Raw genomic sequence first — 25,957 nt, 5'->3', positions numbered from 1 at the left:
ATTGGATGTGATGAGCTGTGACAGCAAGATAATTACACAGCATTTTATCTTTTTGTTGTTTGTTTTTACCTAAGCCCTGCGATGAATGGTGATGTCACTTAATTAAATTGAGAAGACTGAGGGCCCAGAAAGGCGGGAGGATGAGAATTAAGATTTCAGGGTTTGATGTGTTGTATTTAAGATACCTGTAAGCAAAGTCATAGAGATCTTGAGTTGGGAGCTGGATACACAGATATAGAGTTTAGGGAGGAGGTCAGGCTAGGAGCTGTTTAATCTGGGAGTCAATAGCGTCAGAAGGTATTTAAAGCTTTGGGACCAAATAAAACCTCAGAAGAAAAAAGGCCCAAGGATATAGCCCAAGGCACTTCACCATCTTGGATGGAGGAGGGAAGGGGGACGAGTAGAAAGAATGATGGGGCAAAGAAGACTAATAATAAGAACAGAGAACTATGGGGAAAAAATCAGAATAATGCTGGGAATATTTGGCAGAGAGGTAAAAACTGATGATCGAGGACGAGAGAGGGAAAAACTGGCAGACCAAATTCCTGAAGCAGGAGAGAACAGATGGGATGCAGTACAAAAGGAAAGGGTAGTTTTAGAATAAGGACAGTCCCACAGTATCAGGGAGGAAGCCAGAGAGTAAAGCAGGCACAGGCAGCAGGGAGTTAGTGGAAAGAACACTTTCAGGTTCTCTTCTGATTGCTTCTATTTCCTCAGCAAAATCAGAAGAAAACAGTTAAGAATGAGGAATAGGAATGGAACGTTGGCTGTTTGAGAAGAGGAGCAAAAGTGAAATGCAACAGGACTACCAACCAGTGTGTGCTCAAGGCTCTCTAGTGAATTGCAGACAAAATTTAAAGTGAGACCTGAGGGAAAGGTTGTTTTTTTGTTTGTTTGTTTTCCAGCTTCATTCAGCTGCTCAGGTTCAAGTACCATGCAGGCAGAGAGTTTAATTTAACCAATTAAATTTTGCCAGCAACAGAGGTAGAGAACTGCAAAGGATTATTCCAAAGCATGTACTAGAAAAATTAACTACTTATATAGCAAAAATTTGAGCACTCACTTTATGCTGCACATCAAAATAAGTTCTAGATTAATTAGAGTAAAATCAGAAAATAAAAATTAAGCTAGAAAAAAACTAGAAGAATCACAAGTTAACATTTATTTCTTAGAATTAGGAGAGAACTTTTTAGACATGAAAGCAATAGAGGATATCATTAAAAATATTCATTTGAATAACAAAAATATTAAACTTCTATAATTAAAAAAGCCAACAAAATTAATAGGCAAATAACCAGTCGAGAAAAATATCTACAATAAATATGACAACGTTCTGATACCCTTAATATGTACAACCTCATTCAAATCAATAAGTATACTAAAACTCCACCTTAAAGTGCCCAGAAGCATGAACAAAATAGTTCACAACAAAAAGCTAATGAATCGAATTTCACCTCATGAGTACACCTCAAACAATAATCAAATAGTTTTATATTAGTAAAGACAAAAAAATTCTAAAGTGAGGGTATGTGAAATAGATATAATCACATTTCCTGCTAATGAAAAGTGTAAACTGGTATACCTTTTCTAAAAAGCTAATGGTCAATACAATCCAAGAACCTTAAAAATGTAATATCCTTAGACCCTAAGAAAATATGTATGCATAGAGATGCTTATTACAGCATAATTTATAATTAGCATAAAATCAACAACTACCTACATCTTCAACAATAGGAAAATGGTATTTTTCAAAAATTCACTAATAGTATGAGACAATACTCATAATGTGAAAAAACAGGAATAAAATTGTTTATATGCTATTCCAACCTTGGATGATATGTGTCTATAAGTGTGTATATATATTCCAAAAATGTTTTAGATTATTTCTGTGATTCCATTTTTTTTCTTGGTAGCTTTTGTATTTTCATAGTTGCCTACAATGGGAATACATTGCTTTTATGGTCATTTTTAAAACAAAGATTAGGGGTACTTCCATGTTAAAAAAGGCCCAGGCACTGTGGTTAAACATGAGCCATGAGATTACTGGGTGAAAAAGTGACTAAAAAGCTATGGTACTGGTCATCATTTCTGGAGTACTGCAGTGCCAAACACCATTTTCTATAAGGGGTATTGAATGAGAGTTGTGTTCAGACCAGAGTGACCAGGAGTATAAAGCATCTCCAACCAGATATTATGAAAAACAAGGCTGAGGAAACTAAGACTCTGAGTACTCTTCAACGAACTGGATAAATATCCTTCAGAATTGGCCAAAAAGGGATTCTAAGTAGGATAGGATGTTGGATTAGATGATTAAAAGTTTTTCTAAGATATGATTCTAAAAGTAGAAAAAGGAGACACTGTCTGAAATTCTTTTAAGACTGCTATGCAAAAATTATTATCTGAATTAGAAATAGTCAGATTTCATGTCAGATTCAGGCAGTGTGGGGAAGGCAGTCTTATAGTCTTTCTTTCAGTCTTGTTTTGACCCTCGACTCACATACCAAATTCAGAGGAATCTTTCCTGAGTTCTGTAACATTAATCAAGTTTGTATTTTTTAACACTGGTGTTTGGTTTGTTATTTGTCTTTAAAACAGTGAGGTATAACTGAAAGAAAGCTATATAGCAAGACCTGTAAGTAGTTAAAATGGAACTAAAGATGAAATCTGAGTAAGCTCCCCAGCTACTTAAGTTTGAATTTAAATTTATCTGCTACAGAAAAAGAATAGGAGAAAGGCATTAGATGTAAATGCAATACATAAAGAAAACAAAATACAGGAACAGAAAATTAGTCTAAATCTTGTTTATTTTTCAACACTTCACAGGAATCATTGTGGCGAAGTGAGAAAAACAGTTTTGAGGGCAGACAGACATTCATCAGTTTAAATCCCTATTCAAATGTTCCCTGGCTAGGTGGTGACTTGTTTAACTTCTCTGGGTCTTAATTTTCTCATCTCACGAAGGTTACAGATACCAGTTGAGATGCTGTGGTGCTAACTATGATATGTAAAGCACACTCCTAGCATATTGTGGATGCTTAGTAAGTAGTAATTACCTTCTTTTCTCTTATACTTTTAATAAAAATAACACGATTATACTCATAATCCTGTACACTATAATGGTACCACTGGTATTCTGTACTATGCTAATTTTACTAAATGGGGAAAAAAAAATTTTGATGGCAACTTTGCATATTCAAATATTGTTTATGCTTTGATTGCATCATTGAAATTACTGTGACAATTCTTATTACACATATTTTTACTTTCAACTAAAAGTAAATGTAACTGGAACTGATGAGTTATCCTCACACAGTACGTTTCTGACTATTCGATTCTATCTTATCTACAACTACTGTAATTTTCATAAGTTTTCAAAATTAGAGACTTGAAAGTGAATAGCATATTAGTTAAGTTCCCTATACTAATCTTTGTTGCCTTATACAAATACTTTAAATAGATGTTCAGAAGAATAGAAAAGTGAATTAAACATCTCAGTATTGTTCCAATATTTCTTTAGTTATTTCCCTTATATTAGGATAAATGATGTTTTATTTCTCAATTATCGTCAAATAAACCATATTTCATATATATACTTTTATTTGTGGTATGGGCATACCTCTACAAGGAAAGCCAGATGATTATTTAAGTAGAAGAGAGCAGTTTAGGACTCAGCTGGCCACTTGACTTCTCTCTTGCCCTAAAAGTCTTTAGAAATCACCAAGCAAATATTACTCTTCAGAGAAGGTGCTAACTTCACCACCTGCCCGAAATAATTTAATCAGCAGAGCTACAATATCCCATGGGCTATTTTGCAGCACAAACCTCTAAAAAACAGACAAAACCATGAAGCTCCACATGAATTCAACAGATAAAAATCTCTGTTTGAGCCTGACAGGTAAAATTTTCATTGAATACTCCTTTTTGTGGTACTGGAATTTAATTTTCTGAAAGGTGTAATTTTTGCTGTCAAATTTATACCATGTTCCTGCAAAGAGGTAATGAAACAGAATAGCTGTATTTATGCATGATAGCAAACATATATGATACACAACAAAAAGTTGTCCTGATATACTTCTAAAATACTCTATTGCTATAATTACTGATTATATAGTAGTGTATATAATTATAAGAAAGCATAGAAAGGTAACATTTTAGGATCATAACCCTAATCTCAAGGCTCTCCTATTGTGTAAATATCGCAACAAGCTGTTAGAATTCCAATTCTCCTTCAATATAAAACCTCATCTTAAGAGAGTTCTAGGTCATGCCATAATATAACATCTTATGACAGGGTATTAGAATAAAGAATCAACCAGGTCTTAAAATAAACTGTCTTAGAACCAAAATTAACAGACAGGATATAAATATTTCTGTACTAACTTTATTTAAACACCAAGTTCTATGATATAAACCAGCTTTTTAAAAAAGAATATACATGTATACATACTGACATGGAAAAAGAAAGAAGAGCAGATACTTAAACAAATCTTGCTAGTATTCACTAACAAATCAAGATTCTCAAGGAGTAATATCTCAAATGAATAATTAAAAACTTTTGTTTAATACCAGATTATACTATATTCAAATCTTTACGATTAGGACCACAATGTTAAGACAGCATGACTGAGAGAAAAGAAAATGTAATGTACTATACATTCCTTAAAAATAAACATTAAAGTTCCCACTTCCTCCATTCTTACCAGTTTACTCCTGAAAACTTAATAAATAATGAACAAGAATGTGGTAATACCTCGTTAGAATTTCATTCCATTAATGCTCCAATGTTATAATGAATTACTGAGCTATCACTTTGCTTCAGTTAATATGTCTATGTAAGCTTAAAAAGCTTGAAGGGTTTTGCTCTACTATACAAAAGATGAGAATACGAGAGAGGAAGAGAAAGAAGAAACTTTCCCTTTAATTCAAGTTTGATGTACCTTATTCTAATTTGTGATCTCAAAAGCAGAATGATCAAGATAGAATAAGATTAAGGATAACATGCACTTCTTTCATTTTTTTCCTTTGAAAACAAATGGGCTTCTATTCTATCCTGAAAGGCCATGATATATAACATGTCATAACACCTTAAAAGTATAATATGGAGTTTTAAAAAATGTGGTAATTATTTAAAATTATTCCTGTTCTCTCCATAGGTAGAATAATAAATTACTTAACAAAAAAAAGCCACCAATTAATTTTTAAGGCATAATTTTTGCAGTAAATTTTACAAGTTCAATATCCTTGCATATATATTTATTAAAATGCCATAGATAGACATCACTACAACCATGGTCCCTAGCCAACAGGTGATAAGGGTGCACTGAAGTTGTGTACAATTACAAAAAGAATATATGTTTTTTAATCTGTATGAAGCATTATGATATTTTCAAAATAGACTTGGAAAATCAGCCATTTTAGATGAACCCATACAGTAGCATGGAATGAATTTTAATTTTACACTGTTATTGAATAGAACTCACATATTTAACTATATTAACTGCTTCTCAGAAAATAAACATACTAGCAGCAAGGAATGCTGAATTCATTTTATGGAGCTGCACCATAGGAGTTGCACTCATTATTCTAACTGCTGGCAATACTTTCTTGGTATTTCATATTATCTTTTAATATAAATGCTGCCTCATAAACATGACTGTCTGGTGAATTTCACCCAATGGACGATAAGACACAATATTATTAAAAGCAAAAGTCCTAGATTTCCATGCAACATTTTTTACTTGTTTTGGGTATTAATTTAGCAATTATTTCTTCTTGGTAACATATAGAAACAAATAATGATCGCATTAAAATGTACTGCTTGTAGGTTCAGATCAAATTGAAATTTAATTTCAGCTTTTTAATAATATATCATCTGCATACCATGCAAATACTGCAATGTACCCAAGCACGGAGGTAAAATTTTAAAGAAAAGCAGTGAAGAAAAAACATAAAGTTCCACCTACAGGCATTCCTCTGTCTATTTTCCTTGAGTCCTGGAGATGACATGGATATGAGAACTGAACAAGAAAACAGAAGCTCAGTGCTGGTCAGGTGGAACCTCCAGTTATCAGGCAGCTCCCCTGATGTGCATCTTCTGGGATATAGAACAAAGGAAGTGAGGCTGAGGGCAGAAGCAGGTTTTTCCAGATAAACTGTATTAAGCCTGTTAGTTTTCTGCTGATGGCTTAAAGAGACAAATATCAGAATCTAGTGCCTCTATAAAAGCCAAATGCAAGCTCTCAGGGCTCTGGTGTGCAAAGATGTATGCACAGATCTGGGGCCGTACCAAATGCTGTTCAAACTGGGGGGAGGGCTGAAAATATACCAAATCCATCTGAATTTGTCATCTAGGCACAAAGATGCATTAGTAACATACCAAAAGAGAAAATAAAACTTGCTGTCTAAAAGTAATAACGATTAAGAATATAATTCATTTCTAAACACATAAGATATCTTTAAATGTCTCCCTATTTCATTTTTAACATAGCTTTAGCCTAAAGGTTCCTTCAAATTTAGCAACATTAACCAGTGGCTTGGAATGTCCTATATATTTTTAATAAGTATCTTAAATCATCACAATTCCAACACTTACAAACACTTGTCAACAGTCTTTTCCTGTTTCAAAATAATATGCTCTAAATCCCACTCCCTCTGGTGCATTCTGAATCACAGCTTCATCAGTCACTTTCACTCATGTTCGGCTTCTCTCTCTAGTCTCTTTTCATACAAAAGGTATGCATGTTTCTCATAAATTAAAAAAACATTCCTCTCTTCAAGGCAACCAACCCTTCTCTTCTAACTCCTTTCTTTCCCCAAGCTTTAACTTTTGAAAGCATTGTTTCTACTTTCTCATTCATTCAAATATTTACTAAGTACCAATGTACCAAGCACCCATGGTCACAGTGGCAAATAAGGCAGAATAGCCCACTCAATTTCCTAATCCTCCTCCATATGGTTTCCACCCTGCCCCATATCCACACGCCCATGCTGCTAACTTGTTTCCAATAACATCACCAATTAGCTTTTAATTACCAAATTAAATGACCCTCCTCAGACTATATTTCACTTCCCTCTCTACGATATTACATCCTTCTCTGGCAAGTCCTTGAAATGTTCTCAGCTTAGTGACACACTTAGCCTCTAGCCTCTGTGGCTGATTGTTCTCAGCCTCCACTGTTAAGCAATCGGTCTCTCCTTATGCCTATCCAGTGAATGCTAGTGATTCCTAGATTTCAATCCATTCATCTCTTTTTATCCTGCTTGCTCTTCATGGGCGACTTCACCCAAACCCAAGGCTTCCAGTTCCACCTATATGGTGACTACTCCCAAATCTAGTTCAGATCTTCCTCCTGAGGTCAAACAGTCCACTGGACACTTCTACCCTAATGTTTCATAGACACTTTAAATTAAATATGCTCAAGACAGAATTCACTCAACAAGAATAAAATATTTAAGGAAAACCCTAAAACTGTTAAATTTAGTAAAGTTGCAGCATAAAAAATTAATATACAAAAATCTGTATATAACGAACTATCAGGAAGAGAAATTACAAAAACAATATATTTACAATTGCATCAAAAAGAATACTTATGAATAAACTTAACCAAGGCGGTGAAAGATCTGTACATTGAAAACTACACAACGTTAATGAAAGAAATTAAAGAAAAATCGAAAAATGGAAAGACATTCCATGCTCATGGACTGGAAACATTAATATTGTTAAAATGTTTAATGTAATCTCTATCAAAATCCTAATGGCTTTTTTCACAGAAATAGAACTAACAATCCTAAAATTTGTATGGAATCACAAAGTCCCCAAAGACAAAACCATCTTGAATTTTTTAACTATGTATGGTGATGGATGGTCACTAGCCTTATTGTGGTGATCATTTCTCAGTGTATACAAATACTGAATCATTATGTTGTATATCTGCTGAAACTAATATAAAAAGTTATATATCAATTATATCTCGATTAAAAATAAATGAATAGCCACCACCACCACTCCCTCCCCGCAAAAAAAAGCAAACTTGAGAAAGAAGAATAACCTGTAGGTATCACACTCCCTTATTTCACACTACATTTTAAAGCTATAGCATTCCAAAAAGTACAGTATTGACATAAAAACAGAAACACAGATCATGGAACAGAGAGCACAGGGATAAACCCATATGTAGAGATGGTCAATTAATTTACCATAAAGGAGCCAAGAATATACAACGGGGAAAGGATAATAAATGTGTTAGAAAAACTAGACATCTACATGCAAAAGAATGAAACTAGACCAAGATATTACACCAGACACAGAAATTTACTCACAATGGATTAAAGACTTGAATGTAACACCTGAAACCACAAACTTCCTAGAAGAAAACATAGGTGGTAATCTCCTTGACATCAGTCTTAGCAAAGATATTTTGAATCTGACTCCAAAAGCAAAGTCAACAAAAGCAAAAATAAACAAGTGGGACTACATAAACTAAAAAGGTTCTGCAAGCAAAAGAAACCATCAAAATGAAAAGGCAACCTACTGAATGTAAGAAAATGTTTACGAATTATATATCTCATAAGGAATTAATATGCAAAATATATAACAAACTCATACAAGTCAACGACAAAACACAAAATCCGATTAAAAATGGACAAAGGCTCTGAATAGACGTTATTCCAAAGACATACAGACATTATTCCATAGTTAACAGGTGCATGAAGAGATGCTTAACTTCACTAATCATCAGGGAAATGCAAATCAAAACCACAATGAGAATATCACCTAACACCTGTTAAAATGGCTATTTTCAAAAAGACAAGAAATAACAAGTGTTGGCAAGGATGTGAAGTAAAGGGAATCTTAGTGCTCTGTTGGTGGGAATTTAAATCGGTACAGCCACTATGGAAAACAGTAAGGAAGTTTGTAAAAATATTAAAAATAGAACTACCTTATGATCCAGCAATTCCACTTCTGGGTATTTATCCAAAGAAAATGAAACACTAACTTGAAAAGATATCTGTATCGCCATATTCACTGCAGCATTATTTACCACAGCCAAGACATGGAAACAACCTAAGTGTCCACCAATTGACGAATGGATAAAGAATACGTGGTATATATACACACAATGGAATATTATTCAGCCATAAAAGAGAGTGAAATCTTACCATTTGTGACAACACTGCTAGACCTCAAGGACATTTTGCTAAGTGACATTAAGTCAGACAGGGGAAACAGATACTGCATGATTTCCCTTACATGTAGAATCTAATCTTTTTTTTTTTAAAGGCAAGATCACGGATATAGAGAACAGACCGATGGTTGCCAGAGGTGGGGGTAGGGAGTGGGCAAAATGAGTGAAGGGGGTCAAAAGGTACAAACTTCCAGTTATGAAATAAATAAGTCATGGGATTATAATATACAGCATGGTGACTATAAAAGTTTTCATCATATAAAAAAATTTTTGTAACTATGTATGGTGATGGATGTTAACAAGACTTATCATGGTGATCATTTTGCATTGTATACAAATATCAAATCATTCTGTTGTACACTTGAAACTAATATGATGTGTCAATTATACCTCATTAATAAAAAGTTTAAAAATAAAAAATAAGTCCACCAAAAAAATTTTTAAAACATTGAGGAAAAAAATCAAATAACTAAATAAATGGAGACACACTCCATGTTCGTAGATTGGAAGACTCAGTATTGTTAAGAAAGCCATTCTTCCCAGATTGATCTATAGATTCCATACTATCCCTATCAAAATTCCATACTATCCCTATCCCTATCAAAATCCAAGCCTGATTTTTTTTTGTAGAAACTGAGAGAAAATGATCTTAAAATTCATACAGAAATGCAAAGGAGCTAAAATGGCCAAACCGATTTTAAAAAAGAACAAAGTTGGAGGACTTCCCAATTTTAAAACCTACAACAAAGTTACAGTAATCAGGTATTGTGGAATTAATTGTCCTAAGGAATAAAACTGAGAGTCCAGAAATAAACTCTTAAATTTATGGCCATTGGTTTCTGCAAAGATGCCAAAGCCAATTCAGTGGGGGAAAAGACAGTCTTTTCAAAAAATAGTTCTGAGACCATTTAATATCAGTATGTAAAAAAAATAAACTTAAGACTCTTACATCACATGAACACAAAAACTAACTCAAAATGGATCATTAAAAAAAAGGATCATATATCTAGATTAAGAATTATTAAGTGTTGGCAAGGATGAGGAGAAACTGCAACTTTCATACATTGCTGGTTGGAAGGTAAAATGGTACAGCCATTTCGGAAAACAGTTTGGCAGTTTCTCAGAAAGTTAAACATAAACTTATTATATAATCCAGAAATTCTAGTCTTAGCTATATACCCGAGAAATGGAAACATATGTCCATAAAAAGGCTTGTATATGCAACTTTATAGCAGCATTATTCACAATAGCCAAAAACTGGAAGCAATCCAAATGTCCATCAACTGGTGAATGGATAAACAAAATGTAGTGCACTCATACAATGGAATATTAATCCAGCAATTAAAAAGAATAATCTACTAATACATGCCAGAACATGAATGAACCTCAAAAATTTAATACTAAGTGAAAAGAGCCAGACACAAAAAAAGCCTACATCTTATGTGATTGCATTTGTATGAAACGTCTAGAAAAAGCAAATTTATAAAGATAGAAACTGATTATTGATTGTCTGGTGCTGGGGATGCAAGTAGGTATCGAATGCAAACAGGCAGAAAGGAACACTATGGGTAACGAAAATGTTCTAAAAGTGGACTGTGGTGATGGTAACTATAAATTTACTAAAAATCACTAAATTGTACACTTATACATAGATGAATCTTGCAGTATATAAATCTTGCGGTATATAAATCTTACGCAATAAAACTTTTCTAAAAAAGTATTTCTCAATTTAGCCAATACCAAAAAGTCATGCAACTTTGTGGATTTATTGGGAACTTGCCTGCAGTCATGAATAAACTGACACTTTTACTGCCCCCCCCCAAAAAAAACAGAATTTGCTACCATTCTCTCCCAAATCTCCTTTACCTGAATTACATACTCTGTGAATGAAAAAACTACCCTAGCCAGAAATATGGGAGTCATTCTAGACTGCTCACAAGAGTCAGGAAATTCTTTTTATTCCACTTAAGTTTCTTGAATCTGTGTCTTTCTCTCCATTCTACCATTGCCTTAATTTGAATATTCTAAATAGTTTCCCAATCTCTCTTACTCTAGACCTGCTCTTTCCAATCTATCTTCTGTATGATTCTAGAAAACCTGCTCTAAATTGCAAACGTAACCCTGCCACCCTAATTAAAATCCTTTCTGTTCTGCAAATCCTATTCTGTCTCTGTCAGCAACAGTAACTTCTGAACTCTTTTGACCATGCACCCTGCCATGAGCAAAACCTTTTAACATGTACCCCAAATGTGCAGCTTTATATGTCATACGCATACATGAATTCCTCTAATAGTTTATTATGTAATATACATAAAAATTTAAAATTTAAAATGATGACATAAAAAAGAAAGAAACAGAAGTTTCAGTTTTCCTCTCCTTTCCTATTGTTTTGCATCCTCACATCCCTCTTTGGAGACCACTGGCCCAAAGGGAAAAGTCTGAACTGTTGTGCATGACATCGAAGGCTGTGTATCATTTGTTCCCTGCCTACGTCTCAATTTCATCCCTCACTACTTCGCCCACACACCATATGTTTTAGCCCTAACAAATTATTTGTAGTTCCCTTATTGAACAAGAAGTTAAAATTCAATTTGAATTCTTGAAATAAAATAAATATCTCTGGATCTTTGCAAATGTTCTTTCCTCTTCTTGGAATGTCCTTATTACCCTTTTCGGCCTGGTGAGCACTCATCATTCAGATCCAGCTCAACTGCTATTGCCTTTCTCCAAAGAGATGATTCCTCCTGCCCTAGCGTGCTTATTTCTATTATAATATTTTTAGATTATATTAAAATTGCACATTTGCCTTTCTGCTCCATAAGCTTTGTCATAGTTCTTTATATCCTTGAGGATAGAGGACAGTTATATTATTCAACCTGCGTCTCCATCACTTAAATACTGCCAAATGGTGGCTGAATAGTTTTGCCTTACATGGTAAGCTAACTCTTGAACTGAACCAACAAACTCTACCAAGTTTACCATCTATCATCATATCCAGATTTGTAACATGTTAAGCGTTGCCAAGCCAGCAGTATGCATAATCCGTACGTGAGAGTCACCCAAACAAGTGAGATTCCTCAGAATGCTCTGATTCAGATGATCTCTTCAATTTTGTGACTTCTATTTTTACTTAAATTTAGTCCTCATCATCACTGGGAACTGCTCCACCTCTAAGATATCAAACTGAAATTCTTTGACTACAAATCCACCTCAACTATTTACGTGTTCTTCACCTTTCTGATGTACGCCACCCCTGTACCTCATATCTTGCTTATTTTACTGGTCTAGTAGGGCCTCCCCATCCAGTCTCAATTCCATGAACTATCATTTTAATCATGCTCTCATCGGCATCTAAGCCAATACATCATTTTTGCTACTCCCACCCCCAATTCTGTTTTAACCAAAGCATATTTGTTTTGGTTTTTATTTCTACTTCTGAGCCTAGTCCTGCAATTTCAGACTATCTTACCTAACGCTGATTCTCAAAAAATTATTTCCTCCTTCCATGTCAACTTTTTCCCCATATTTCCAACCACCTTTTCCTTTTCTGAGGTCTCAGGGAAAGAGATGTCATTGGGTCCTTTCCAAGAATAACCTATCTGAATATTTCTTTCTATCATCTCCAGGATCTTAACGAACTGAGCATCCTCGATTTCACTTTCTCTCCTGACCCTATCTCAAGTTATCTTTTCATTTTTTTCTTTTAATTCATGAAAGAATAGTTAATGTCAATGTTTACTTCTTAACTTCTCATATACTTCTGATATGCAATCTGGATTCTCCTTTTACAAATAGCTCTTTCAAGTCACCAATTACCTATTTATTGTCAAATATATCACTGGCGACCACTTTTCTTTTAAACTTTCTCCTCTCCGGCCTTCCTTGTCACTAAATTGTCTTGGTCTTCCTCCTGTTTCTCTGACCTCTCAGGCAGTGCTTTCCAGAGCTAAGCCTTAAATGTGATCGCACTGTATCAGGCTAGCCTTAGCTGCCTTTTCCCATATACTCCCACAATGATCCTCTCACCGTGATAGTGATAACTCCTAAATCCTAGCATGTTTTCCACTGTCAGTCACATTTCTGACATAGCTGGGTGATGTTATATTAAGGAGGAGATTATAAAGAACATTCTCTCATATGATACAACTGGACCCCGTGCTGGTCATTTAATTTTTTAAAAAGCAGTTAATACAGGAATCTATTAAAAACATATATACAAACGCTTTAATTTAAAATATAACCGTACTTTATTCGTAAATTCTATGAGTATAGGTTCACTGATCTGAAAATTCTTTCATGAGCCACCTGTACTGCAATGGATCAAATTTCCAATCTATTTTTAAAAGCAGAGCAGGAATTTAAGATGTGAAACAATCTGTGTAAAGAGCAGGAATTTAAGATGTGAAAAATCTTTCAGGATTTTTATTATTTTTCCTCAAATCTTTTCTAATTCTTAATTATACCCTTTACGCTAATTTTAAAGCTATTTACTTATAGTAAGTCTTCCAAAGCACTGAACTTAGTTTCCTTACAGTTCTCCTTAACACTGAAGTTTCATCACTGTATCTGAGAATTAAACTGCATATTACAGTAACAAGTATAAATGAGTTCAGAAGCAAATACAACTCACTCTGGGTAAGCTGTCAATGCAACGGTGGAAACAAAAATATTTAGATGTGCATGCAGACAAGCCACGAGCATTCAGCATGCTGTGGCTGTATGTTTTACAGAGAAAATGGAGAATGGTTAAATTTCATAACTGAAGGTTAAAGAGCAAGTCTGTTTATTAACACCACGTTAAGTCAGGAATCTTATGGAAGTAAGAACAATATCCAATACTAGATCTCCTTGCCTCTACTCCTTTCAGTGGCACAGTATTTCTAGACTTAAAATCTTAAGAGTGATTTTAAGATTTATGGAATGACAATCTTTTTAAAATGAAAGTAGAAAAATTATGAATAATCCCTAAATAATAGATAAGTCTATTCATGGCCAATTTCTCATGTTGTTAAAGGACTATGAAAACCTTAGAGGCATACCTCGAAGATACTGCGGGTTTGCTTCCAGATGACTGCAAGAAAGCAAGTATCGCAATAAAGCAAGTCACACACATTTTTTGGTTTCCCAGTGCACATAAAAGTTATGTTCGCTATACTGTAGTCTATTAAGTGTGCAACAGCATTATATATAAGGAAATAATGTACATCTTATTTAAAAAATACTTTATTGCTAAAAAATGTTAACCATCATTTGAGCCTTCAGTGAGTTGTACTTTTTCCTAATAGAGGATCTTGCCTTGATATTGATTGCTGCCGACTGATCTCAGATAGCCATAACAAATATAACAATAATGAAAAAGTTTGAAATATTGCAAGAATTACCAAAATGTGACACAGACATGAAGTGCGCAAACGTTGTTGGAAAAATGGCACCGACAGACTTGTTTGAGACAGAGTTGCCACAAACCTCCAATTTGTAAAAAATGTAGTATCTGCAAAGTGCAATGAAGCGAAGCACAATAAAACAAGGTATGCCTGTTTACCTATGCTTACAATAATGGAATTCCTTCCCCATGGAAAATAAAAAATTAAGACTTAAGATCATACCTTCCCTTTTCTATTGTCTATTATTCAAGAGACTATCACTAAAAAGTTTAAAGGAATGCAATATTTGAAGAACACAAAAACTCCCTGCTACCAATATGAAACAAACAATAAGTAACTAGTTTCAATAATATTGTACAGATTAGCTATATGTGGCGCAAGTGAAAGGTGAACTAACCCATTAACCTCAATGGAACATAGAAGCAAGAATCCAAAACTTAGTGGATGATATTGATCTATATTACTAACTTTGAGGGTTATTTTGTGTTTTTGTCTCCAATAGTTAGTTATTCACCAGCCTAGAAAAAAAGCTTCCAAATACTAACACAAATTGAATAGAACAACTGAAGGAAGTAATACCTTTTGTTTTCCCACAGGCTATTATAAAGGAAAAATAAAGGCAAAGACAATGATGTTCAAAAAATAAAAAATTATTACAATTTGAAGGAATTTTTCTTCACTAATGTCTTGAAAGAGCAGTTAAATTTTTTACAATATGCTACCCATGCTTTTGAAATATTAGTGCAACACTCAAGAGGAAAGAATTTTTAATGAATACTGATACTAAAAAAGCTTGATATGATGCAATAATCAATTTATGGTTTGTTCAAAGTTGAGAACTTTAATTGGCCTGTGGGTTGGATGTACTATTAAATATTGTACATAATTAGAGATGTGTGTATAAACAAGATATATTGGCTTAAATTGAATTATTCTACCCAGTAATATGCAACACTACCTAACCTTTTGCAAATTGCTGGCCTCTCCTGTTTCTCTGAATACTGTCATACTAAAAAAAAAAAGAATGCCTCCGCACTGAGATGCAAGTTGACATTCTGCATAATCAGTGTCCCTGCCTGTCTTTTAGTATTAACTTAATTTTTTTTCTTCTCCTAATATTATATAAAAAGATGCTAGCTGACTAAGAGAGGGAACTAGAACATTTTATGAGAATTTCAAATCTCATTTTTAACCACTGATGAAAAATAATGTACACGAGTCACAGTTCACAAAATAAGAATAATGATCATGAAAATATACCACATGATCATTTAACATTCCCTCAACAAACTGGCCATGAACTTAATCTTTTACTATAACTGCAGTCAGTTAAATAGAAATCTAGCCAAAACGAGTCTGTTCACTTATAGTCATAGTAAGTATAAGCCTTTATACCTTTTATATTGAAGGTTAGTCATTTTTTTCCCAAAACATCCGAAGAGCTCACACAAAGAAACAATTCAGCTGTAAATAATATACTGGAAAATCCTAATCATTCAGTAAATCTAAAGGTCAATATTAGTTTATGTATGAAATACACTAAGCAGTAATTCAAAGTCTTTCTGGTTATTGAAATGAGTCTCTCTGAGAATAGTGATTTCACTACTTAATTGCTAATGAGTATTTGAAAAATAGCAAATTGGAAGGGTCTTGAGATGCTTGGAAAGTCTGTGGTTTTCCCTATTTTTCACTAGTGTTTTTCCCTGACCAGTAAGGGAAGGGTCAACATGACCAATTCTTCAGTGCTCTGCCTTCAGAAGTTCCCTAAATTTGAAAAACAATACTGTATGAGCTTTCAGCATGTGAAAATATAGCTCCTCACAGCTCTTAATTTTATAGATGCAAAAACTGAGTCTGGAAAATGTTTAAAAGACTTGGCCAAAGTTTCAAGATAGTGGCAGAGCAGGACTCAGCTTTGAAAACCTCTCAGTAGGTTCAAGGTGACTATGGGGTCAATTGCAGCAGCATAGCTCTCTATCTTTACCACCATACCCTCTCCATATGGCCCAGACTTTGTACAGAATCTTCTTAAACTACATTTCTCAACCTCAAAGTTAGCACTGTGCCATCCAAACATATTACTTATAATGGTCATTAGTAAAAACTCTCACTTGGTACATGTTATAGCTAAAAGAATATCAAAACCAGTTACGATTAAATAAAACAGTATTAAACAAACTTTTCTTGATGTAAACTGATTTAAAGAAAAAGAGTAAGTACTTTCATCATCATCAAGAGAGAACATCTGACATCAATTAACTCTCATCCACTTTAAAGTGAAGAATTAAACACAAAATTACCTTTGAAGGTTTCAAGTTCCTTCCTGTAGAAAAAAAAAAATTAAATTGTAAATTTAAAATAATCTATTGCCAAGAGAAACTTAATAAAACTATAATAAAAATTTATGTACTTTAAATGCCCAGTATCTTTAGATGTTCACATATCAATGCTTTACTGAAATTACCAATATAATTAGCCTAAGCTACTATTTTGTTTTTCTATTACCCTATTAAGGACTCAAAAAATTTAAACTATTAAAACGCTGAAACCTTTTTAAGAAAACGTAGAGCATTTTAATGCCAGCTATGAACCATCTTGGATATATAAGAATCAGTTTATAAAAGCACTTGATTTTCCCTCCACTGATCAATTTTAAATAATAGAGTTTTAAGATCTTGAATTAAATATTATCCAGAATAAGAGTGGTTATTTCCCCTTTTAAATGAAAGGGGAAAACATATATCAAAAGATTGAGGTCCACAGCTCATCCTGACACTAGAGGGCCAAGCCTCCAGAAAATCCTCTGGTTGGTAATTTTGTTAGTGTCGATTAAGGATGCTGAAATACAAAGTTTCCTGGGGAAATGAAAGTGAGAGAAAATAGATGAACAACCATTAAACATTTGTGACAAAGAAGTCAAAGCAAGTTGTTTTCAGGTTTTCTTTATAATTTTGTAACTTTTTTTCTCATTGTTAGTACTAATAAAAAGTAATTTTGAGGAGGTAAGTTTACTTCATAAAGTCTTGTTATCCCACTCAAAATATGAGGCATTTATCTTTTATTTTACTAGAAATTGAGATATTTTGAATTCTCAAGTCAGTATCTTTTACTACTAATTACAATATCCCCCAAGATCCAAAATAGTTGACCACAATTAACAGCTGGCAGGGAGGACTGGCAATCGGTTAGAAAGGTCAAACAGATAATACTCTTGTGACAGTCCAGTGACAGTTCTTAAATCAGGTGATTATGCTGCTTTTCTTTTTCTAAAAATACCATTCTTCATAATAATGCTCCAGTATCACAGTTCATTAACTGAGAAAAAGAATGTTTATTTTAAATCTCATCTTTTCGAAAAAATCATGCAATTGTTTCCCTTTGAGCCAATAGTCCAACTTCATTCTTAAAAGACTAGGTAGAAATTAAACACACCTAAAGCCTACTTTATACTCCAATAATGAGATGAAAGCTGAAATGCCTAACAGAAGGGTAACATGTATCGCAAGAGAATGTCTTGAAAAAATACCTTCATTTTACTTTTTACTGATATCCCCACATTAGCAACCCCCTAAAGCCACTTATGGGTGGAAAAGATGATAGATTACTAAATTCAATATTCTGACGAGTAATTTTTTCTATGACTACAGTCTTTATACAGTTTCTGCTATCCTTCTTTTAGAATATATAGCAGTGAGCAAAATTTCTGAAAGGCAACTCCCATTTAAAAGCTAAAACTCAGTCTACGGCCACGTCACCCTGAACAAGCCCGATCCTGTCTGATCTCAGAAGCTAAGCAGGGTCAGGCCTGGTTAGTACTTGGATGGGAGACCACCTAGGAAGACCAAGTGCTGTCGGCGTAAAAAAATAAAAAATAAGGGATTGTAAGATGACAAGGTCCTTGCAATCTGAGAGGTCGACCAAGTATTGCCTCGCCTAAAAAATAAAAAATAAAAAAAAAAGCTAAAACTCAGAATAATAATTTCACATACACTGTTCTCCCCCCACACCCCAATACCAACAACCATAAAACAAAGAATCCATTGTATTTTATTAATGTGTAACTGCCCAGTTGAGGAAAACTGCCTTTCATATGGAGTTATCATGCTCACCTTTCAACCTCTGGCTGCCTCATCAAAATCAGTGGGAAGCTGCTACTAAGAAAAGAGGAGATGCCTAGTAGAAGACTCTTTGTAGGCATCCTCTATTTACAGAATATCATGACCTACAATTGTTAGCAAAATTCTCAAGAAACTTTTCTTCAGACAGTAAATCATTCCTGTACCCTATTCCTAAAAGTGAAGACTGGTTGAAGTAGTGATGGTACAGATAACTATGGTTTAAAATAAAAATCAGTAGTATGAAATTTTTAAAGAACTGATAAAGTAAAGCAGTAGCACTGAGAGCCTTGAAATTTCCTAATACTTAAGGTAGACTCCACAGTTTGTTAGAGGTAATATACATTAGGAAATAAAGAAGATTTATATGAGAAAGGAAGGACAGACATGTAAAGCAGAGGTAACAGTGAACCTGAAGGTGTGGAGGCCAAACACTACAGGATATATTTAAGAAAACAGCAAATATTTCAGAATAGCAGGCTGAATGAAGAGAAGGTAGTGGAAGATAAGGTTTAAAAGGTAGAGGGTTCTGAGTGACAAGCAAAAAGAATTTGGTTTTATTTTTAGCAGGAGAATGACATGAGCAAAGCTGTGTTTTAGGAGAAATATTCCTGCTGATGGACAGATGTACTGACAAGGGGGAGAACAAAAGCAGGGAGTATTTTGGAAACTGTTAGATGAGTTTGAAGATGAGCTAATTAGTGTCTGGCAAAAGCAGCATAAGTGGCCATGGCAATAAAATGGAGGAGTTCAATGTGAAAAATGCCACAGAGAAGACTCAATAGTCCATGGCAACTGATTATATGGGGAGAAGTGGAAGGAGATGACCACATCAATCATGAGGGTTCTAATCTAGATCACTGAAAGGAAAGTGAATTCATTAATAATAGAAAACTTAGGAAGAGGAATAGATTTTGGAGGGCAGTGCATCATGAGTTCACTTTGGGACTTGATGATATAAACTGGAAGGATGGAAACCTAAGGTTGGTGATGCTGAAAGACAATTTCCATTCCCCTACAGCCTACTCAAGGATTTAGTTCCTACAGATTTCTACTCCCTCACTTCCCATTCAGTCTTGAATCCATTCCAATTTGGCTTCCAGATCTTACCACTGCACAATTAACCTCACCAACAATCATCATGTTGCCAAACGCAATGATCACTTCTCACTTTTCATCCAAATCCCTTAGGCAGCATTAGATCAAACTGGCGATTTCCCCTATTTCCTCAATTTCTTTTTTTAGCTTCTCTACCTCTTCTAGATCACTAAATGCTTGAACACTGCAAATTTGGTTCTGGACCCTCTTCTTTCCTTAACTTATATTCTCTCAAAAGGCAATTTTACCTTGCAATGTAGCCTTAAATACCACCTATAGGCTACTGACTTCCTGATTTATATTTTGTCTTGATTTCTTCTTTGAGCTCCAGATTCACATGCAACTGCCTATTTAATAGCTCTACTCAAAAGTGGAGTAGGCTTCTCAAACAACATTTGCAAAACAGAGCCTATTCTTTCTTCGGTCCCATCATCTCACTAAATGGTATTAACAAGTTCCTCAAGCTCTGGTTTATCCATATCCATATCATTCTCCAAATCCAATCCATCAATAAATCCTGTCAATTATATCTCAAAACATATAATTAAATCATCCGTTTCTCTCCATCATCTCTGACATCAACCTTGTATAAACATCCACTTTCTTATACTGAATGTAAGCTTTGTTGAGTTCAATAATTCATTCGACAAAAATTTAGACACTAGGAATAATGAGAGGAATAGCAGTAGGAATAATGCTAGGTTTGGGATATACACATTCCATCACCTTAGGGGCTTTGGTGAGAAAGAGAAGTAAAGCCACAGTTAGAAATCAATGTCATAGATTAGTGCTCTGGTAATGACTTGCTGAGGATTCTCTAGGAATAAAGAGTAAGGAGCAACTCATACATTTTGGTTTGACAGGAGGAGCAAAGATTGAACTGAGTTTTTAAGCAAAGTAAAACTGATGATGGTGAAGATAATATGTAACATTTATGGAGAATGTAGCAGATATTTTACTCTTAACCATTATGTCATAATCTCAGTTAACTAAGTGAAAAGTCATAGGTAAGCAGGAGCTTTAAGTCTGGTTACTCTCCAAATTTTATTAGAAATGGTACTGACAATAATCAATGTAAAACAGTGTTCAAGTTCACCTTGAAGACAACCTTGACACTCAACTGGCGAAAGCCCTTATCTAAAGTCCTACAACATTTAACTACCAGGGTTATAACACTTCATGCAGTGCACTGTAATGCAGTAATTACCGTACAGGTGTCATCTCTACAATTATACTGCAAAGCTTCTGAAGTGCAGAGGTCATGTCTCATCTGCCCTGTTCATACATGTGCACAGAATCAGACCCAAAAGACAGTTAGCAAATTATGGTTATCAAGTACAGTGGCTGTAGAACATCTGCTCTTCAAAGAAGCTCCCTTGATATAACTATAGAGAATTTTATTCTTTACAAAAAAACAAAAACAAAAAAAAAAACTTGGTCACATAATATTTTATTTGATAACAATATGTTTGCCACTTGCATTTTCAAAAATCTAGGCCTTATTTTTAATAGTTTAATAATATTTTCAGAAGATCAAATAAGTAGAAAGAATTGAAATGCCTTCTTTTAGATTTTACTATATTTTAAAATTTATTCAATTCAGCAAATGCCTTAATAAAATTTAGCATAATTTTATTAAATCTGAAACTAAAAGATTCAAGAAATAACACCAGACTCAAAATCTAATAATATTTCCAAAGGGTGAAACAGCGACTTAATTATTTTCTCTACAGGGGTTGAATGATGAGGGCAGACTGAAAAAAAAAACAGCATCACATTAATAAATAAATTTATGGAATATTGAAAAAAGTATACTAAATCTGTATGTATAAAAATCAACTAAATCAGACACACAGATGCAAACTTAATAGATTGGAACCACTGGATAAATATCTCCACAAACACAATCCTCTCACAGATGGAAACACATTTTCTCTAACTACCAAACTGTTTCCCTAAGACAAAGCCATGATAAAAAACTAGCACAATGATTCTACAGGGTGAAACACTACATTCAAAATGCCAACTGCAAAATCAACTCAAACATTTTTCTTCACACATGAAAATGTTTAGGGAAAAATTTTTTTAAAGTATGTAAGCAATATTTTTTGTATAGAACACACTTAAGAGCAGCCCTTCATTATGGCTGATGGACAGACTCAATCACCATTAAACCGCTTCTTCAGAGGAAAGGTCTCACAAGACCTCTTTCACAAAGGACCATTTACCCCTCATTACTACCAAGTCTTTTGTTTCCAAGCATTCTACAGTCATGAAAATGTGTACTTACGAGCTTGATGGGTTTGTGGTAAAGAGTAGAAGGTGGTTGGGGATTTGGAACAGAGAGTTGGTCTTCCTGCTTGAAGTAAATTTTCTCAAAACTGTCTACATCTTATAAGTCCCTGTTGTTATTTCTTATACAGACCCTGCCCAGGGTATGTGTTATAGAAGACATTTTTAACACATTATCTATAAAACAAACCTCTTGAAAAGCAGCTAGCTCATCATAAAACCTGTAAGTCCTTATTTATCATGTTATTAATATAGTTTTATGTATTTATCTACTTTAGGCAAGAACAGCCTACAAAGTAATAAGATGATAGGATCCTAGAATCTTGGCCTTTAAAGTTGAAAATAATCTGAATGATATGGTAATAAAGATTTGGGATTTAAAAAATGGACCCCAAGTCTACAGCCATGCCACCCTGAACAAGCCTGATCCTGTCTGATCTTGGAAGCTAAGCAGGGTCAGGCCTGGTTAGTACTTGGATGGGAGACCACCTAGGAAGATCAGGTGCTGTAGGCATAAAAATTAATTAATTAATTAATTAATTGATTAAATAGATAAATAAACCGATTGTAAGATGACAAGGTCCTTGCAATCTGAGAGGTCAACCAAGTGTTGCCTCGCCTAAAAAAAATAAATAAAAATTAAAAAAAAATTAAAAATGGACCCCAAAAGGATAATCAAAGTCTAGGAAATGGTCTGGTTGCTGGCAGCACTATGTTATTGAGAATCAAATTCCTCCAATATTTGCATGAAAATTACTTTCTCTGACTTGTTTTCCATGAAAACTATTTGATTTGAAGGAGGAGGCAAGTGGTTGAGGAAAGAAGGATAAAGGTGGATGAGACAGGGGTAAGTAATATTTATTAGAGTTCTAACTGTATCTGACACGTAACACAAAACACCTTACACATACTATCACCTATAACTCACAATACCCTATTGTAGGTACTATCATCCTCATTTAATACATGAGGAAAATGGAGCTTAAGGATGAAAAGCAACCCAGTTACTAGTGACACGACTGGAAATAAAGTCACGTCTCACTCTGACTCCAAGTGTATGTAATCTTTAGCATCCAGAATGCAGTTCAAGGGCCAAATATAGCCTATCTGAATGCAAGTTGTGACCTACATAAGATATTTAGCCTCACCAGGAAGTTACATAAGTAAACCACCAAGTCTACTGAATACCAGACTAATATGTATGAAACTTAGAGCTACCCCAAAATTTCTGGGCAACAACTGGGTCCACCCAGCTCTGTGAAAGTACATTCTTTTTGGGAAACTATTGAAAATTGAAAGCCATCACCACTGATGTGAACATTAAAGTGAAAACCCCACATGTTCTTGAAGACATCTTGTGATTTTCAAAAAGAGGTCTGTTAAATACCTTTACTCTCATGATGTACTGAAAAGTGTCCAGTGACTAGGCCACAACAACTAATTGGTCAAATTTTTTTATTAAAAAATTATTAAAAGAAGTCTAATACATTTGTATTACTGATTTTTTTAAATCCAATTTTTATTTGGCTATCCAGCTTCGTTAAAAAAAAAAAAAAGCCCACCCTATCATTCATTACCAAGGCAGTGGTCTACTGTATCTCAGCATTCTACGGTCATTCCACACTACCTGAAACTATATATCCTTACAGGCATGTAAGGTGGTGGTAGGAAAATGGTGGATTAAAAAAAAAAATCAATAATCCAACATCCAATAGCATTGCTGATCCAGTGGTACAACTACTAAAAAACCTTGCTTGCACATTTTCACGATTAGCAATTAGTCATAATTGCTGAAGTGGTCAATGCAGCGAGAGAAGCCCGATTCTTTTCAGACTCTACAGCATCCAAAACCCAGAGTACTAATACCTTTGTGTGGAGACAGTATAATATAAAGGGCATAAAAAGGCTTTCAAGTGAAAAACATTGGTCTGGTATGTGGCTGGTAAATTATTTGCTTTCCTCTAGTCTCATTTTTCTTATTGGTAAAAACTAGAATACAGTGACTCAAATGGTCATCCTGAGAATTCTATGAGTTAATTTAGACTAAGGTGTTTAAATACAGTGCCTGGTATATAGCAAGTGCTCGGTAAATGCTACTGTTATTGAATTAACAACATCATCATAACTTAATTTTTATCTTGAGGATGATGAGAAGCCTTAATCAGATCTGCATTTTAGGAAAAAAATGAACACTCTAACAGTAATATAAGTGGTCTAAGGGACAAAATTATAGACAAGAAGACTAATTAGGAGGCTATCTTTATAACTGAGGCTATAAAGTTGTGGGCTTGAACTTAGGAAATGACCATTGAAGACAGAAAGGCAAAAACAGACTTAGCTACTTACAGCTAAGAAAAATATAGATTAAATATTTAAAGTACATCAGGGATCTGGTCTCCATCAATGTCTTCATATTATAAAACCTTTATACATTCTCTTTGCTAGTAACATTTTAACTTTAGTGTGCCATGTATCTTGTCTGTTCATCTGAATTAATAAATCTTTTAAAAAGTTCAGTTATGAAATAAATAGTGTTTTAACTTTCCTTAAGTCAGTCCAATGTTTATTGTATAATTTTAAAAGATACTTTTCAATTTTTAAAAATTCATGTAAAAGCACAAAATATTGATATCCTGATAAATTCTCATCTAACCGAATTAATCCTAGATAGCTATATATCAACTTCTATTTTCTCTTCCTCAAAGGGGTAATGTTATTTTATATGACAATAATTTACTTCTTCGATATTAGTAAACATGGTCATAAAACAAAACATGACATAAAATTTCCAGAGAAAAGAAAATGATGATCATTCTGGGGTAAAATGTCCCTCTTTGAAATCCAGTATAAAACCTCTCCAGTAGCCAAGGAGTGCATGCCCACTGAAACAATTAAGTTCCAAGTTTCTGAGCCAGAACTAAAGACTAGAAATGGAAGGAGGCAGGCAAGAAAAGACTTTATTAGCCACAGTAAAAATGGGCCAACATAACCTTGCAAGAGCATAGCCCAAGAGAACAAGAGGAAGGACTGCCACAGAGAGGAGGAGCGCCTCATTTTCCTGCTGCTGTGTTTGCTGTAATTTTTCCCTGATGTCACTGATGTCAGAGAAGGTAGGGCACACGGCTAAGTATGTCCCGGCCTGTCCCATCTCTAGAATCCGTCAAGAATACCAGACAAGTGAGAAAAGCAAAAGGTCATACCATGGTTTTAGCTATGCTCACTTGAAGACGAATATAACTGACTTCAAACTTTTGAAAGCATACCTGAAAAAACGGTAACCAATGAGAAAACATAAACTCCAAAATGGCACTGGGTCATATAAGATATAAAATACTATTCCAAATTTAATAAACTGATTCTAACACATTGAAAGTTATTACAAACTCCGTAAACTATAATGCATATGCTATAACAAATCTACCTTCAGAAAAAAGATTAGCTTTTTTTTAAACCCAGGATAATCACAATTATGTTTTGCTGAATTTCAGTAAACCTTTCTCAAGACTGCTATATCTTTAGTTTTGACAACTCTCAACTGCAAATATATACTTTGGGTTTTCATTGTCTCCATTAAAAACAAAAACCTTTATGAACCCCAGTTTATAGGATGACATTTACCCAACTGGGAGGACAAGTTCAAGAAAAGAGTACTGCAAACCAGCGGTCCCCAACCTTTCTGGTACCAGGGACTGGTGCTCCTATGAGAATCTAATGCCTGATGATCTGAGGTGGAGCTGAGGCAGTGATGCTAGCGCTGGGGAGCGGCTGCAAATACAGATGAAGCTTTGCCTGCTTGTCTGCCGCTCACCTCCTGCTGTGTGGTGGTTCCAAGCAGGCCATTGACCAGTACCTATCCACGGCCCGGGGGTTGGGGATCCCTGCT

General features: G+C 34.4%; 1 protein-coding gene and 2 pseudogenes across 3 annotated transcripts in view; 2 read left to right on the top strand and 1 right to left on the bottom strand.

Moving 5' to 3' along the window:
• The window catches only part of DTNBP1 (dystrobrevin binding protein 1), a 134,689-nt gene that overhangs the window by 55,661 nt on the left and 53,071 nt on the right, over positions 1-25,957 (bottom strand). For all 3 annotated transcript variants that reach the window (XM_023532259.1, XM_011362873.2, XM_023532260.1), the window contains one exon: positions 16,870-16,892. In XM_023532259.1, coding sequence (XP_023388027.1) covers positions 16,870-16,892 — 23 coding nt within the window. The remainder of the gene's footprint in view (positions 1-16,869; positions 16,893-25,957) is intronic.
• LOC111741630 lies at positions 18,308-18,426 on the top strand (annotated as a pseudogene).
• On the top strand, positions 22,470-22,588 carry LOC111741610 (annotated as a pseudogene).

This window comes from Pteropus vampyrus, unplaced genomic scaffold, assembly GCF_000151845.1.
Source record: "Pteropus vampyrus isolate Shadow unplaced genomic scaffold, Pvam_2.0 Scaffold80, whole genome shotgun sequence".
Classification (NCBI taxonomy): domain Eukaryota; kingdom Metazoa; phylum Chordata; class Mammalia; order Chiroptera; family Pteropodidae; genus Pteropus; species Pteropus vampyrus.
The sequence above is the reverse complement of the archived record's forward strand: the minus strand, read 5'-3'. Positions and strand labels throughout refer to the sequence as shown.